General features: G+C 41.2%; 1 protein-coding gene across 4 annotated transcripts in view; it reads left to right on the top strand.

Annotated features, from left to right (window-relative positions):
• cdh6 (cadherin 6) overlaps positions 1-18,246 on the top strand; it is an 80,823-nt gene that overhangs the window by 48,790 nt on the left and 13,787 nt on the right. For all 4 annotated transcript variants that reach the window (XR_004616710.1, XM_034613111.1, XM_034613110.1 and 1 more), the window contains exons 6-9: positions 4,793-4,980; positions 7,192-7,442; positions 14,073-14,209; positions 15,971-16,092. Coding sequence is in view for 3 of the 4 variants with exons in the window: in XM_034613111.1 (XP_034469002.1) it covers positions 4,793-4,980; positions 7,192-7,442; positions 14,073-14,209; positions 15,971-16,092 (698 nt within the window). In the remaining variant the exon portion in view is untranslated. The remainder of the gene's footprint in view (positions 1-4,792; positions 4,981-7,191; positions 7,443-14,072; positions 14,210-15,970; positions 16,093-18,246) is intronic.

Genomic DNA, 18,246 nt, shown 5'->3' with positions numbered 1-18,246 from the left:
ATTATATTTATTTTCTTGTTTATTTAAATATTTATTTATTTATATTCAGTTTTCTCAATAGTTTCAATGATATATGAAATAAGGTTTTATTTGTTCAATATTTAGTATATATTCTTAGGATAAAACAAAAACTATTTTGTGGCTTTTTTTGTAATTACCTATTTTTTATAACCTGGTCACACATTCACCCTCACATTGATAGTCAGTGTATAGAGTAAATATCTATAAAGTTTGTACCGTCCTCAGTAGGCACACCTTGTCATATCACTGCCAGTGTTATGCTCTCTGCCCTCTGTGGAAGACACTGTTGTGTGTTCGTTGCTGGTTTGGTTTTGCTCAGTGTGTTTGGCTTCATTTGGCTTGTTTGGCTTGTTGGTCAGTGGTTGGTAATTGGTTTAGTAGACCAATTACACTCACTGAAGTGAACCACAGTTTCACAGAGTCCACTGCTGTGGGACCGTAATTTCTCACTGCAGCAATAAATATACACACATGATCTGAATAGGGACATTCATAATTAACCATTTAAACCTAAGGCTGGCCTCTGTAGCGAGGCTTTATCACTGCTTTCCTTGGACAGTGGCACCATCTGAGTCTGCATTTTCCTCCGACTGCAACAGACTGTCACCAGAATAACCCCACAGCACGTGGACATGCTGCCGTCTCTGAATAAAAATCTGTACCCAAGCTGTCCATAAGCCTGGCCTGTTTATTTTATTTTCAGCTCTGAATAATGCAACTACAAGTTGCATTTTTGTTTATAGACGTTCTTTATTGTTTTTCTACACTGAAAGTGCCAGTCATACACAGCACACACAGAGGTGGAGGAGGATTGAACATCTGTTCATTAACCTTTATTATAAGAAAATGTTATATTGGTATTTTCTTAAATGTGTTGCAGACACTGGTCCATTCTAAATAGAATATTTTAATTTTGTTGGCTATTGATGTAAGAAAAGATTTTGAATGAACATCCCTAAATCTGAAAGCCACTGCAGCTGCAGTGGAACCATTGTGTTTCCCCCTACCCTGAAATTAAGTGTGAGTATTATGTATCATCCTTTATCTCATTCTCTCTCTTTGGCTACACTCAAACAAACACACCTAAACATACCCAAACAGTGGCAGATTGTATGTATGACACCTGCTGTGTCTCAGTAGTATATAATTACTAACTCGAGTGGTTTATACACACCACTAGATCTCTGAGATGGAACATATTCACAGACACACACACACACACACTGCGTAAAGGATATATGTTGATCTAAAAATGCCTCAGGTTCATGCAGCACAGTGACAAATCATTTGCATTCATTTAGGTGTGTTTGTGTTCCTGGACTCTGTTCAGCGACTCTGCCTTATTTAGTACAAACTGAATCTACTGTGGTTTCACAGTGAGGGTAAATCTGAGTAACGGCCAGCTCTCCTCAGCAACAAACTGAAAGCAAAAGACAGTGTTAGCACTTACTGCAGAGAACAAAAGGAAACATCATGCTCACAAAAAATACATTGAAATGCTTTTTTTTTATGATTGTCAGCAGTTTGGCAGAGAGACATTATTCCTGCACCTGGCTTCCATCATCAGTTACATTATTGTTTTGTCTTTTTTTGGGCTTCTTTTGTTCTTACAGTCTACCCATCTTACCTTCTTTATAAAGTTTTAAGACAACAAAGACACATTTCTCTATTCAGCATTTATGCTGTGATATGTTTTGTTTTTTTTCAAAACAAGACACACTTTCTCATTGTCTTTGTTTGAGAATATGTGATGTATTTCATTTTCTGACTGTGGTATTAATCACTCTGACTCACCCTTATGAAAGGGTGGATTAACAGGGTTCTTGATCAATACCTGTCGTCTACTTAATGGCTTAGGTGGTGATGTTGTTACTGTCATGTAAAGTCAGGTTTGTCTGTGCAGCTCGTTATTCCAGTAACAGTATGAAAGGGCCTCATGGGGCCACATTAGACAAGAAACACAAACACCAGCTTAAGTGGACGGTGAAAATCTCCAAAGAAAAAAAAAGGCTAATGAGAAAAATCAGGGTAAACTTGAGAGGGATTACATGAGACAAACCCTTTTCCAGTGTTAAAAGGTTGAAATAAGCAAGTGACAAGGTATTGGTTAATTGATACAATTTAATGTCGCAAAACAGCACGGATATGAAACCAGCAAAGGTAAGAACAAGTGTTTCAAAACAGGAACAAATTCTATACTCACGCTTTTAACCTGGACCTTTTACTCCTACCAGGAGAAATAAGGTAAATTTGGCATAGGTAATGCAGAAGACTTTACAATAATCAGCTACCACCAGCGTAACAGAATTCAAACTGGTGGTAGCTCTCTGCTACAGTGAGAGCTGAAAACTGTATGCTTGTATTAAATGCGCAGTAAAAGCACTATCTACTAATGTTGTGCCAAATTCTGCCTGCTTGCAGACGATGGAAAAGCCTTTATGGGTGTGTTTACAGGCTGCCAACACGGGTAGTGTGAGAGAAAGAGAGAGAGAGGCAGAGAGAGAGCCCCACCCTAAAGCTTCCTGTAATTTCAATTTGATAAAATGCAATCCTCGTTAAGTACTAAAGACTTTTAGGAGGATGAAAAAACTTCCCTGAACTTGTACCCTGGTCTCTGCGATGGAAACGCATAGTTCCTGTAAAGGTTCCTAAAGTTCCTGGAGAAGGTTCCTGCGGTGGAAACACAGTTTATGATGAAGCTGGATGAAAACAGCTGTCCACAGCACATACAGATCCCGACTGTTGTCACTGCATGTACAGTATGTCATGTCCTCACCCAGATAGACTGTATAAAAGTATGGCAGACTGTTGGAGTCTCTTGCTCCCGTAACCACATCAACAGTGATGTAATGGGGTCATGGAGTACACCTCTACATCTACAATCTCTTTTGTTGTTTGTTGGTGTGATGTAGTTGGATTTGGTCTTCAGTTTGATTTGGCTTGTTCTTAGTCAGTGATTGGTAACTTGTTTTTTCTGGTTTCATTTGTTTCGCAGTTTTGTGGGATAAACCAGTATTTTTCAGGTTTTAGGAGCATTCTGTGGGCTTGTATGCAGTGCAGTCAGAATATGTGTCTCAGTTGGGGTTTTTATGGCAGTTTGTGGAGCTGCCTCTTGGCTGTTAACAGTCAGCTCTGTGTGCTGTACACAAACCAACTACACAATGGTACATATCCAAAAAACTGTTTTTGGATATGCACAAAAATAACACAACTAACCTTTTCAGTAAGGTGGTTGAAGGAATGAAAGAGAGTGGCCTTGTTTGCATGGTCGCGCAAGTCCACCACCGGTGAAAGTCTTTTCACAAAAATAATATCTCAAATGGCTCCCTGCGCAATAAATCGAATATAGTAGAATGTTCACTTCCATTAGCCATATATGAAGCATAGTAGGGGCAAAGACCAGAAATGTTGTGCCCATAAACGCAGTGACTGATGTGAAACACAGTTTTCATGAGTCCATATTGCAGTACATTAGTTTCCCACTGTGGACATTCAGCTGGACGGCCAGCCCGATTTAGAAGTTCACATTCACGTGTTATGAAGGCTATGAAACGACCTTTGACAGAGATTCAGGATGCTGGCAGCTGCAGATGTGGCAGTGTTTTTCCATCTCCCCTGATGAAATGTGTATTCTGAGCACATCCTGCTTAGGAGCAGCAGCTGTAAAGTTGCATTTTGAATTTATATATTAAATATTGCCCATCTATCTGATATGGCTCAATGGATAGTGTAGATAGCTCCGCTTCCCCTACCTCTATACATGAAGTGGATGAGTGTACTAACAGAATCACATTTTACAGATTATACTGACAGCTTGCTATTCAGCTCAGAAGCCACAAAATATGAAAATGAACACAGCATGTGTGTGGACCCGCTCTATCAGTCATTAGTGTCATGATGGACAATTCTTCACTATACACTTTCAAGCTTTTAATTGTTCATACATTTACAGATACAAACAATGTGTCCACATTTTACATAGTGTCTTATGAATTGACGATGGCCTGCTCTCTGTTGTCGACGACTTCTCACCACTAACTTTGCTAATGCCTGCAGACTTAACAAATGAATTGGACAGCGTAGGTCCTTGTGCACTGGCCGCTAACTGGCAGAACTTATAGTCACGAGGAGGCAATACAAAATTAGAGAAATCTTTATCATTTGACACAAAGTGAATAAATGCTAATGAGGGCAGAGTCGTCAAACTGTTATAACTGTTTCACAATAAGGGAACATATATTTGTAAAGTTATTATTTTTTTTTTTTATTTCATGGGGGCTTTAAAGAATTGTATATGATCCACACTGTCACACAGACTTTGATGCAGGATGGTAAAATAAAGACACTTTTGATTTTGGACCCAAAAAACACACTTTTGTCTAAATGCAGTTCTGCACATTTAATGAGAACAATTTCTATAGCATACAGTGACAACGCATTAAATCACCCAGTGGGCTAATTCTTCTGCGGCCATAATACTTAACTACTAACATTAATATGGGAGTGATAAATCAAGGTAACTCCTTACTGTGAATGCATTGATTGATTGACATTTCAACCCACACAGAAAAAAACACTTGACTTTGATGTGAATTACAGTGTTGTCATAACTCACACACCATAACAGGTCAACATTAGGCAAAAAAGAAATTTAAACTGTGACATGTCACTGACATAAAGATTGAAGTGAACCTTAGTCTCCTCACATGGATGTACATGATGGTGCAGACACCATACAGCTGACCTTCAGGGCTGTTTTCTGTGTTTTCAGGTATTTACCAATTCAGAGTTCCCGAGTCATCGAAATCTGGCATCCCAGTGGGGAGAATTCAAGCCACTGACAGAGACACCGGGAAAAACGCAGAGATGTATTTCACCATCGTCAGTGGAGACGGCATGGACATGTTTGAGATCTCCACTGACAAATTCACCCAGGAGGGAGTGATCACTGTCAGCAAGGTGAGAGGGAGCATGACCAAAATGTGGTCCCAGACCACTAATCGCATTTGTAGCACTTATCTGAAAACCAGGTTTTTAGATTACTTTTGAGTGTAAGGTACAAAAGACATTTCAATCAGGTGAGACCAATTGAAGAATGAACAAAATGCATTGTCATGCACATGAAAGTCTATAGAAAAACCAATTCCATTGGATTACCATAAACATTCAACAGTCAGCTGATTAAGTGGGGCGGGGCGAGTGAAAGATAATTGTGAATGAATAACACCATCATATCCCAGTTTCCTTTGGCATATGTGGCAAAGTCTGTCATGTTAGTGTCCCAGTGTCAATGCTGTTACCTTTAGATGAAAGCTGAAAACCATAAAGCTCTCCCTAAGATTAAAAATGTCTCAGTTAGAGAACAACTAATAATAATTTATGTTGTGCATAATTAATAATTGCTGAATTATTTGTGTTTATTATTTCATGGGCTGGATTTTTGTAGTATGTGCAAATTTTGATAATAATAATAAAAAAACATCAATGTAGCATTTAAGTACTGATTTGAACAAAAGGAAGCTTCGAAGCATACACACACACACATGCACACATACACACAGTCCTATATTAAATCAGTATAAATAATAAATTAATAAAATGTTTGCATGGCTCTTTTCCTCTTTTCGTATTTTGGTTGGGGGCTGAAAAGTTTGGGACCCCCTGTTGTGTTAGATCTTTGTAAAAGCAAGTAAAATACAAAGCTGAATAAACTTCAGACACACGGAATGGAGCGGAATGAAAACTCACTAGTGTGCATCTATTGTTGATTATAGATAAATCTGCTGCTTTTCTGATGCTCGTGTTCAAATAAGGCAGGCTTTTAATTATCTTGATATTTTTCTCACGGCATTGGTGGAATCAAATTAATTCTAAAGGAGTGATTCAGCAGATCCCACAGTTTCTACTCATACGGATCCTGCCCACGTAGTCTGTTTTACATGTACTGTTAAATATGCAAAGCCCCGGCATGCTTGACAGATGAAAGAAACCAAATTAAACTTCTTCATCTTTACCTCCGCAACCCTGTGCAGCAGGCACTAATGCACCGGACTGGAGCTTTTTATGCTGCTGAGTTTTGAAAATGATTCGCAGTGTCCTCACAAAGAGTGTGTTTACTGATGTGCACTCACAATTGATATTTAGAAATTCTTTTGTTCCTCTTGCTGACACAACCTCAGAAAGTCTGCAGGCTTTAACAAAGAAGTAATGATGTTCTGTCAGCAGGATGCGAGATGAGAACAATATCCAGGATTTCTTCAAGGAAGCAGAGGCAGTGCATGTCGAGCTGTTCGAGTGAATCTGAAGCTTTGTTCTTGTTTGAAACAACAACCATGCCGCGTTGCCACAGTCGATGTCAAGGAGCAGATTTCACCAACATAATTTGCACTTTTGAAAAACTATTACCATTTGTCATCAGATTGAATCTGTCGGCTGCTTTCATCACAATTTTAATAATGTTATATTTTCCACTGTAACCACATGTGCTGTTCCCATTCTTTTATCACTCAGACAGACTGTAGCCCCCACACGACAAGAGATGTGCTCTTACATTCCATAAATCCTGCCTCTGACGCTCAACTTTTCAGATATCAATTTAGATCATATATTGAATCAAATAGTTTTTAAACTATTCTCCTATATAAGCAAAAAATAATATAATAACAATTCAGTCTTTTTCAGTCTAGTCTGGTTCATTATTTAACATGTTTTATTATGATATCACACTCGTTAAAACAGGTCCAGAATGGCTATAAACATTAAAAATCACACTAATTAACATTTTCATAGCAATGGATCAAATAACTAAGTAATATGAAAGGTGTCTCTCGTGGTGATGAGCCCACAGAGAATCAGGCACAGTTCTGTATCGTCATCAGCATGTTGGCACGTTACTTATTACAACAGTAATAATATGTCAGTGTTTTATGTTCAAATTGTTCTGTTGTTCCCACGTGTCCAGAAGGTTTCTGTGGCCAGTTATATTATTATTTTTCTATTCAGAATTATTTGTGGCAGCTCTTGGCAATCAAGCCTGTCTATAATATATAGACAGGAGGTTCAGATTCAACTCTGCCTTCCAGTGATGATGTTACTGTTACTTCCTATTGCTGTAAACAGTCCTCTTACAACCCTCCTGTGTTTGCGGTGTTCCTCTCTTTGCCTCTGCAGCCTCTGGACTTTGAGAAGAAGCCATCATACACTGTAGAGATCCAGGTCCAGAACACCCAGGTGGACCCTCGCTTCATGTCCGCAGGCTCCAAAGACATGGCCACGGTTCGAATTGGCGTGGAGGACGTGGACGAGCCGCCACTGTTCGACAAGGCCAGCTATCTGATGGAGCTCAAGGAAGATGCTGAGGTGGGCGTGGCCGTGGGCTCGGTCAGCGCCATGGACCCCGATGGAGCTCGCAGCATGGTCAAGTAAGGCCAAACCTCACTGAACTTTATTTTAGCTTTATCATGTTTTTTTCATGCCTCATTGACTTTTAGATGTGCTTTCCTTTGGATTTTTCTAAGACATTTGCAGTCTCACTGCACATTCCCTTGACTGCAGATTAGATGTAGCCTTCAGCAGGTTGGTCGCATTATAAGACATTTGCTGGTTTTGTTTTGACCAAGTGCAGTGGTGTAGCGGTGCCTGGAGAAGTGGGTATATTTTCTTCTTTTTTTTAATCAGCCCATCCAACAAAGGATATAAACAGTGACATGTACGCTTGCATATTTAGTTCAATCAGAAATGGGCAAATTGTTACTTAATTTCTGATGCAGATGCAGATTTTGCATCAATACTGGCCCACAGACTCCAGGGTGATGCAGCCATATGATGATGCATTTTGAGTCAAGTCAGTTGTTTATTGGCCAGTAGTTTCTTTTGTAAACTCTCCTATGGATCAGTTGATTTGCAGCAGACCAGAGTGGGCCACCATTACAGAAATTAACACTATTTATCTTTGGGCAGTTTGGAAATATTATCGTATAAATATTACAGTTTGCAAATATTACAAATATGATGAAATACATAACTTCACTTCATGTTATTATCATAATTAACAAGGTTCTGCCTTTAAAAAGTTACTCACCGTGGTTGACGTCTTCACTTTAAATTGTTGTACAAGAGGTAGAATCTCTGTCGCCATCAGCATCCTCTCTGACGGGGCTGGGGGACGGAGCGCGTATCGGCGTACTGCTAAACTACCATCTGCACCCGAGCTGCTGGCGAGCAGCACAGAGGAAGCAGAACGTTATGAAACGTCTGCTGAATTTTTTGTTTAGTAGTTCGCTTCATGTTTGAATTTCTTTAGAGGCTGAATTTAGTTGTGTTTTTTAATGCGTTCGGTTAATCAGGAGTTCGGTTAAAGGGCAGGTGATATTTTTTAACTGGAAGACAAAAACAGATATGACCCATCCTACTCCGACTCTGATTGGCTTACTCTGATATTCTTATTCTAACTAGGCAGAGTACTAGGCGGGTGATGCTTTCTCTGTCCTGGGATTGCCTTGCAATCAACATCAGGAGGTAGAGGAATCTGGACAGATGAGGTGAATCCATGAAGTGGTACTTAGTTCGGATGGGACGTTTCTGTTGTAACCACATTTTACAACAGAAACGTGAATTATGTATTTATCCATTTTAAGATCCAACTGAAAATAAATGTCAGTCTTTGAATATCTGCTCAGTAAATAACTCATACTGTACTCCAGATGGGAAGCTGATAGCCAATCAAATCAAGTGTATTTGCTTAAAGCTGTATTGTCACTGTTCCAGATCATGGTCACACTTTCCAACAACAGCAGGAAATCAAACACAAGAGCTACACATTTGAACAGAGGAGCCTCCATTAGCTTTTGAATGAACAGCTCCATTTTATCTGCCAATAGCTGGTAGGCAACAAACAGTTAGCAAGTCAGGTTTGTATGTTTGGTCGGTCCTGCCTCTACCGGGTCTCAGCCTGCCGCTGCAGCCGTCAGTAGAACCCACTCAGACACCTGAGAGAATTTCCACTTCAAATTGGTGGGTTGAAAAGAGGGGAGAGAATAGATATCGAGGGGAGGCGGGAAAAACCTGCAAACCTCCTTGTTATTATCCATCTCAGTAACAGAAATAATTAAGAGTACATCTGCACATCACTTCGTCTCAGTTAAGGCCGTGTATCACTGAAACGTGGAAGACCATTTCCGCAGCGCAGGGCTATCATATTTGAAAGTTTACATATCTGTGCTTTCTCCTCTTCTTTTTTAGAAATCTCAGCTAAACTACACTGGAGTTGGATAAAGTTTTACTTCAAATGGTCTTGGATTCTCTAAAGGCCTACAAGGGTTCTGATAAGAGTGTGAAAACTGTGTAAACAGAGGAGAAATGTGGGGCAGGCTAAAAGATAGGAGGTACAGTGATCACTGTTAAGATTATAAACCAAGCTGTCTCTGGACTATACAGCTGTGTGTAAAAACTGCTGAGTATATACACAACAGAGACCTGCACCTACAGGCTGTATTCAAACGCAGCTGCCTCACTGCAGCTCTGTTCATTATTGATGCTTGGCATTAGGGTAGTTTGAGCTCTGTGGCTCTCCTGTTAGTAATTGTCCATTTCTCAAATGGCATCAGCGCGTCCTGGGAATTTTCCGATGTTTACAAAATAAAAAGCCTAAGGCCCTCAGTAATTTGCTCTGCTGCTGCGGGTATTGATCAGGAGTTACAAGACTGTTAAGATAAGTTGAAACTTTCCTGATCTCTGAAGGCAATTTGTGCTGTTGCCAAAAAGAAAAAGTAATAGGACACAGCTATAAAAAAAATATGGATCTAGAAAATGGAGCAGTGTAAATAAAGAGGGGGGTGAGGATTAAATAATCATAGAGTTGGATAGTGCACACAATTAAAACACCAAGCAACTACATCAGCATGTGGAAAAAACTTGACTTGTCCACAAAGCCAGTAACATCATGCTACTCAATGCTAACAACACAAGCTATCATGTAAAAGCCCAGACTCCAGTGATTCCAACCACAGCCTTTATTATCTTTCTATGACCAAAACTCACTGACCCAGCAGCAAAAGAAGAGAACATATAGCGACATACATAAATGATGTCTTCACTATGTTGTTTTGACACCATAAGTTGTCCATAACTGAACAGTGGCTGTGTGAAACTGAAAGTGTCCATGCAGCAGCAGAGCGGAGTAGCAAAGTATTTACGACAGTTGACACAACATGAAGGATTTGGTGTCAAAAGGCATTTAAAAGGTTCTAGATGTTGTCAACTAGCCAACATGGGCAACACAGCGACGACAACAGGGGCACAGACAAAGACGTTCATGTCTATGAAAGAAAACAAGCTAGCGAGAGTGGTGTCACTGCACACAATAAACAACAAACGCCTACTTAGATCATATATGAGAAGTCTTCAACTATTTCTGATTATTATGAAACTTAATCTCGATAAATTTGAATGAGGCCGCCACGGTTTAAATAATTAATGTGACACAACTTGAAGCACTTGTGAGTCTGTGAGTGAGGCTGCCCACAGTAGGTCGTCCTGCGAAACACAGTGACCACTGAGCAGTAGCCTACATCGTTTTATGTTTAGTGTAGTGTGGTGGGGTGTAGTGTGGTGTAGTGTAGTGTAGTGTGGTGGGGTGCAGTGTAGTGTGGTGTGGTGTGGTGTGGTGTGGTGTAGTGTAGTGTAGTGTAGTGTAGTGTAGTGTGGTGTGGTGTGGTGTGGTGTGGTGTGGTGTAGTGTAGTGTAGTGTAGTGTAGTGTGGTGTGGTGTGGTGTGGTGTGGTGTAGTGTAGTGTAGTGTAGTGTAGTGTGGTGGGGTGTGGTGTGGTGTAGTGTAGTGTTTTGTGGTGGGGTCCAGTGTGGTGTAGTGTGGTAGGGTGGGGTGTAGTGTAGTGTAGTGTGGTGGGGTGTAGTGTAGTGTAGTGTGGTGGGGTGCAGTGTAGTGTAGTGTGGTGTGGTGTGGTGTAGTGTGGTGTGGTGGGGTGCAGTGTAGTGTGGTGTGGTGTGGTGTAGTGTGGTGTGGTGTGGTGTGGTGTGGTGTGGTGTAGTGTAGTGTGGTGTGGTGTGGTGTAGTGTGGTGTGGTGGGGTGCAGTGTAGTGTGGTGGGGTGTGGTGTAGTGTGGTGTGGTGGGGTGTGGTGTAGTGTGGTGTGGTGGGGTGCAGTGTAGTGTGGTGTGGTGTGGTGTAGTGTGGTGTGGTGTGGTGTGGTGTAGTGTGGTGTGGTGTGGTGTGGTGTGGTGTGGTGTGGTGGGGTGCAGTGTAGTGTGGTGTGGTGTGGTGTGGTGTGGTGTAGTGTGGTGTGGTGTGGTGTAGTGTGGTGTGGTGGGGTGCAGTGTAGTGTGGTGTGGTGTGGTGTGGTGTGGTGTGGTGTGGTGTAGTGTAGTGTGGTGTGGTGTGGTGTGGTGCAGTGTAGTGTAGTGTGGTGTGGTGTGGTGTGGTGTGGTAGTGTGGTGTGGTGTAGTGTGGTGTGGTGTGGTGTAGTGTAGTGTGGTGTGGTGTGGTGTGGTGTGGTGTGGTGTAGTGTAGTGTGGTGGGGTGCAGTGTAGTGTAGTGTGGTGTGGTGTGGTGCAGTGTAGTGTAGTGTGGTAGTGTGGTGTGGTGTGGTGTGGTGTAGTGTAGTGTGGTGTGGTGTGGTGTAGTGTAGTGTGGTGTGGTGTGGTGTGGTGTGGTGTGGTGTGGTGTGGTGTGGTGTGGTGTGGTGCAGGTTGAGTAAAAAAAGGAAGTAATTATGATGTATGTATGTCAGCAGAATGAAGTGGAAGCTGCAGGCTGGAACTCCGTCTTTATTTCTCGACATTCAAAGCAGATGAAGTGATGAGGAACATATTCCAATTAAAACAAGCATGGGACCATGGAGTGCTCTTAAAATGATGTGTCACAAGAGGACACACACACACACACACACACACACACACACACACACACACACACACACACACACACACACACACACACTTAAACCCAATTCCAATTATGTCTGTGTTGTGCATTTGCGTATGTGACTACATCATCTATTCACACTGTGTCAGTGAACTGTTATTTTACTGCTGAGTGCTTCCTAATTATGACCAAGCTTGGATGTACTCAGACAATGTTTTCTTTCATATATCTCCATATGGGAAACAATAATTAAGATGGAATGGTACACAATTAGCTGCTGATAGCTGTTTGATGATATGTTTTCGAGTGGATTGTGAAACTAGCCTTGATCCAGTCCAATGTGAAGTTCCTGTTCACAGAGCAGTTTGCCGCCACTTTGACAGGCAGGCGGAAAAAGACAGAGGCAAAGGCATCTCAGTTCTATTATCTATGGAGTGCTGTGAAGCTGTGAATAGCTGCATTCAGCAACTAGTTCAAAAATAGAGAACGCTCTGAGAGCAGTCCACAGTCAGTGGCAGGGATTTTCAAGTAGCTGTGATGTTTTGAACAGGCTATAGTGAGATTAAATAAGAAGGGGGGAGGACAGAATGCTGCAACTCACAGCGCAACAGTTATATGATTCCAGCTGTTAGAACATCAAGCTCGGCTGCATTTTTTTTTTTTTTTTAGATTTCACTTACAGAAATTCAAGGCACTTTCAGATTAAAGGGCGATGCCGAGTTTTTTTTTCTAGGTACTATTTTAGACCGGGGAGTCTGCTGTGAGCAACACATCCCACAGTTAGAAGTTTTAACAGAAACTAAACACTGCTCAGCTCTTTGTATTATTATGAGGAAGTATTTTACAGTTCTGTAAAGTTATCACTGTGACAATTATTTTATCTTTTGACAATCATGGTAATAACTGTAGAATTCAGCTCCTCATGTTAAATATATCAACCATATATGCGCCTTTGCAAATTTTACCCGATACCACATTGTGCTCAGACTTTTTTCTAAACTTTCGAGAGGAACTTGCAGTAATTTCCCTCCAGGGTCTCTCTCTTTTCTACTCCTCCCTTTTCCTCCTCAGGGCGAGTGTGGGGTTTTCACTCTTTGATGATACAATTTCAACTTTCTCAAAACACAACTTCACCTCAATTTGTGTCACCTATAGAAGAGTTAAAATCTTATAAAAGAAAAAGCAAAAGGAAGTAATCTGATCATCTGCACCACATTGTACAAACTCATAGATCTCAACACTATAAATGTCTGAAACATTATTTCCTGAGAAACTGACCGATCTCGCAATGTAAGAAAAGTGATTATAAAAAATCCAGGATCAAACCCCCCTTTTTAGTGGATCTTTACCAAAATATAACGTGTTCTTCTTTGGCTGCTCTGGCAATTTGGCCATGTTAATGAAAGTTTTAAAACCTCCTCTGTTGTTATTGAAGAAATGGTTTGATTAAGATACTTACATGTCATTATTGGGCAAAGTTCATGAGCCTCCATGTAAACTCTAACTAATAGAGATTCATATCAGTTTAATTCATTTCAATTTTACCTAAAGGTACATCACAGAGTAAGACTGAGACCTTATCATATTGTACAGAGAAACCTAACAGTTCCCACGGGGATCAACTAAGGCAAAACAAATATCTCCTTATGAAAAAGCGGAGCCATAAACAAACAAAGATTTCAAGAGAGCTCTTGGTGCTAAGGGCCGATGCCGGTGTCGATGTGCTTTAAACTAAAACAAGTGATCTCCTCAGCGGAATTAAGACGTTCCATCCTGCCCTGTCTGCTGCACCCGGCTCACCTGAATCCTCCGTAGAATTTGTTCCTGTTGTGAACGCATCTGAGTGAAGAATGTCCCGCTGCGTTGTTCATGTGTGAAAGCAAACTTGTGGACAAAGTCTGATCCCATTTCTCCCGAAGTCATGTCTGAAAATGGTTTTAAACAGCTTTACAGGCTCAACCTTATCTACAGCAACTTCAAAGCCCAGAAAATCTCTTTCGCTTTGCCTATATCGTCATGCGCTTGCCTCCATCATAGATTGAGAGAAATCAATTATCCTCCTTCCTGCAGTTACCACCTGGTAGGGCTCCACCGATACAAAGGTTACTGCAGTCCATCCCACCCACTGGCTTAACTTAGCCCTTTCTTACCCTCTCGCTGTCTTGTTTGTTACAGGTACTCCATCGACCGTCGCACCGACATGGACCGCCTGTTCAACGTCCATCCGGGGAACGGGTCTGTGTTCCTGCTCAAACGCCTGGACAGGGAGGAGACTGCCTGGCATAACATCTCAGTCATTGCCACTGAGTTCAGTAAGTGCGGCACGGGCAGGATGAGTTGTAGATATGATGTGATTTGTTGATGTGGAGTATAAATGAAGGAAGCCAGACACATTTGTCACGGAGGGAACTCAGTGACAAGGGGTGTAACACTAATTACAGCATCCAGGACTGGCTGAGTGGGAAACAGTAAAGCATCTGTTCATCTCAAATAACAAAATCTCATTGAGCCAAGTAGAGTTTCACTTTGGGGTTTTTAGATAGCCTCCTCTGGGATTCCTGCTACCACTCCAATAAAATGGAAGTAATGGAATTTCATTGATGCTCCTCAGACAAACCGAAAATGACGTTTAAAAAAAATTATAATATAAAAAACAATATCCTGGTCACATTGGATAATCTACAGACCTGAGAATGAGTCATTTCTACAGAAATAATTGTTTATGAAATCATTGAAAAGTGTCAGTTTTCAATGGTGTGAGGAGCCCCACTTACTTTTCCTGACACCATGAGGAGGGATTCATTATTTCCTGATTCCTATTCATAACAGCAAGTATTATTTATATCTGGTAAAAATACGACGGTATAATCAGTCAGTCACACCTCTGAGAGACCTTGAGACACTGTCACTTACACTTCTTGCTCCTGATTATCCCTCCACAGCCAATATAAAGAAAGAGAACATCTGTCGAGACAGAAGAAGCCCTGTTGTTTTCAGTCACGCTGTGCTGCTGAGTATTAAGACACTGTTGGACACTGATGAATTGGTGGTAATCAATGAGAAAGCCTATAACAAAGTAAATAATGGCAGGAAGCCCGAAAAAATCGTTTTTGTTTAGTTTTTGTTTGGTTTCTTTTTTTTTTTACCAGTTTCAGGTTTCATTAACATCAAATACCTCAGCTTCCACAAACAATTTCACTCAGACACAAGTGTGAAATGGAAGCCTGATTGGTTTCCCTGCGTCAACTGAGACACGCTGTGAAAATTACAGGACTCTAGAAACCAATGGCTCAGACATGGGCTGAAGAAATATGGCCATTTTTATGTATTTGATCTTGAAACCTTTTTTATTTCCTCTTTCATGTTTTAATTTTTCCTCTTTTATGTTCACATAACTGAGGTTACTGAGAAAACATGTGAGCGGGAGGGAGAGCAGGGAAAACGTGAAACAAAACATTTGGTTGCAATATAGCCTGCGCGTAGACGTGTAGCCTACACAGAGCCCTACGCCGTACCCTGACGTGCACCTCCCGAAACATTGAACTACACGTCAAGGCGACGCAGAAGAGTGATTGGTCCGCTTGGTAACATCGCATCTCCGGCAGACACACCGCCATTTTTTTATTGAATTAAAGGAACAAACACAGAACAAACGGATCATTGCATTTCTTTAGGAAAGGGTAATTATCTTCAACATCTATCAGCTCCAACTCCAACACGATCTGATTAGTAACACTCGCCAATGTTCTGAAGTAAACGGAGACGCCAGAGAGTTTGTAAATAAGCGGACCACAAACTGGAAGACACTCAACACCAGCATAGAAACTCTACCACCCCTAGCATTTGGGTGGTGTAATTGCAGCACGACTCACACACAGCTTTGTGCTTAGGCTAAGTGCGTACCTACGGCGTAGCCTCGGCGCGGGAGCATGAATCAGCCTTAACACTGTAACTTCATCCATCATCAGAGGTTGACCAGCAGACACAAACACAAAACAGCTGAGGTTATACTGGGGAGCTCACAGTGTGAATGGGTTTCCTCAGCATAAAGCCTTTTCTCTGTTTGCCTTCAGATAATCCCCGTCAGAGCAGCCATGTTCCCGTCTACATCCGCCTGCTGGACATCAACGACAACGCTCCCACCTTCGCCACTGTTTACGAAACCTTCGTCTGTGAGAGGACCAAGGCTGCTCAGGTAAAAGCCTTATCACTTCACATATATGAAAAATACACATGCTGTATCATTATAGACAGGGGAAATGTATGGTTTATGAAACCAACTACATCAGGCCCGGGTGGCATCCAGATTGGTTGTCCTTTCGACCAGCTAAAGCCTGGGGTTACAGTTCTCGAATATGTTGAACTTTGTGCTGCCTGAAAAGATGGACACTGGTCCCTTTTGCGTGGTGACCTCATCAATCTTCACACCCAGCTACACCTGCATTGAATTGAAGAGCACAGTGTTGAATAGATATTAATCTGACACACTGAAACAATGTTGCACTTATATGGCACTTACACGTAGCACTTTGTAGTTTGGCTTTTTTAAAGCAAATTGTACTTACTTGATTCTTGTTGTTCTGGCTTTGTACCCTCATGGTTGAATGTACTTATTGCAAGTCGCTTTGGATAAAAGCGTCAGCTAAATGAAATGTAATGTAATGTACAACAGCTGGAACTTAAGCACATATTTTTTTTCAGGACGTACAAAATATGACGTTGATAATCGACCTTGTGACATACATGATGGCAGATTCTGACTCCTGCAGATGGCATGAAGCAATCAGCAGGATGATTTTAACCAGAGAAAGCTCACCACCCTGTCCGTCTTTGTAAAATCATACAGGACGCTTGCAACCACAGGCTACGTCCACAGTACCATGTTTTACTTTGAAAAACTATCACTTTTGCTACATTTGCGTCTGACCTCCATACTACCACAGTGTTCCAGACCCTAATCTGGAGGCTTTTGGAGCCACTGCTAGTTGGGAAACTCTGGTGACACCCACGTTCTCTTCCTATTTGGGTTTTATCAGTCATGACTCAACTACCAGCTGTGAATTTAAACACATTCAGTAACAGTTCCACCTTTGTCATCGGCCCAAGAGAAGAAATCTCTGCTCTCTCTTTTCACCATTGCTGCTCATTGTTTGTATTCGTTTTTCTGTAACTGATCAACCATCTGCGGAGTGGGCAATTTGCTTGCTGTTACACTAAAACATATAAGTGTGGACGTCACCACAGAGTCGTATTAGGGACTTGTGCTGCTTTGCCTTGTACAGTTTTTTGCTGAGTGCAGACACTGGCTTACAGAGAGCACATTAAGCAAACAGCCAGGTTTTGCTTTCATTAAGTTTCTCTCAGAATTAACATTAATTAGTAGCGTCATGCCACCAGCTACATGTGTTACTTGATACAGTCAGAGCTACTGAGAATTCTGTTACCCGAGAGTTTTGTATATTTCTCTTTTCAAATTAGGAAGGAAAAAAAGGTTTATTAAAAAATGCTTATCCCCACAGCATAGCATATCCAAGTGTTATACCAAAATAGATTGCAGCCCAATAACAGCCTCACTGTCTTTTGTCTGTGCTTCTTACGGCAAACAAACAGTATCTGGGTTTTTTAAAGGCAGCAATTTCGTTGCATCCCTTTTTTAAACACAGGTAATTTCCTCAGAAATCAGCAACTGTGATGGCTGAGGGTTTGTTGAGAAGCTGCTAATTACTGCTTCACCTCAGCCAGCAGGGGAGACATGACGAACAGGACATAACTGCACTATAAGGAAAGAAATACATTCGATTTTTTTAATTCACATAATAACAATACAGGGGAAACTGGATATAGTGATCACAGATATAGTGAGGGAACCGTGTATATGAATCAAAAAGCTTGGGACAGAATCGTTCATGTGAAAATGCTGTTTAAATTATTTTGTCATAGTGATCAAGTGATGTCTTTTCATACATGTTTGAACCGTAAAAAAGGAATTTTATTACAGTTTTGAGCCAAAACAAGCGCGCCCCCCCCCATCTCCTCCCGCTATCCATATTGTTTAAGTTCACAAATTCTGTTATTCTGTTTAAATCTGTTATTACCCATACTCAGTTTACATATGTGTCTGATGACACTGTGTGTTTGTGTGTGTTTGTGTGTGTGTGTGTGTGTGTGTGTGTGTGCATGTCAGCGCGAGAGAGTGAGGAAGAGTTTGAGCAGAGTCGGGACGAGCTGAATAATGAATGAATGCGTGCAGCTATGAGGAAACATATCGGTCATTATGTGTTGATCAGTGTTGATATTGTGGCATCATTTCAAAGAGAGAGAGAAAAATGAGTGTGTCTGTGCGCACGCA

This window comes from Hippoglossus hippoglossus, chromosome 17 (genome assembly GCF_009819705.1).
Source record: "Hippoglossus hippoglossus isolate fHipHip1 chromosome 17, fHipHip1.pri, whole genome shotgun sequence".
In the NCBI taxonomy this organism is placed as follows: domain Eukaryota; kingdom Metazoa; phylum Chordata; class Actinopteri; order Pleuronectiformes; family Pleuronectidae; genus Hippoglossus; species Hippoglossus hippoglossus.
This window is presented reverse-complemented; position numbering and strand designations above follow the sequence as displayed.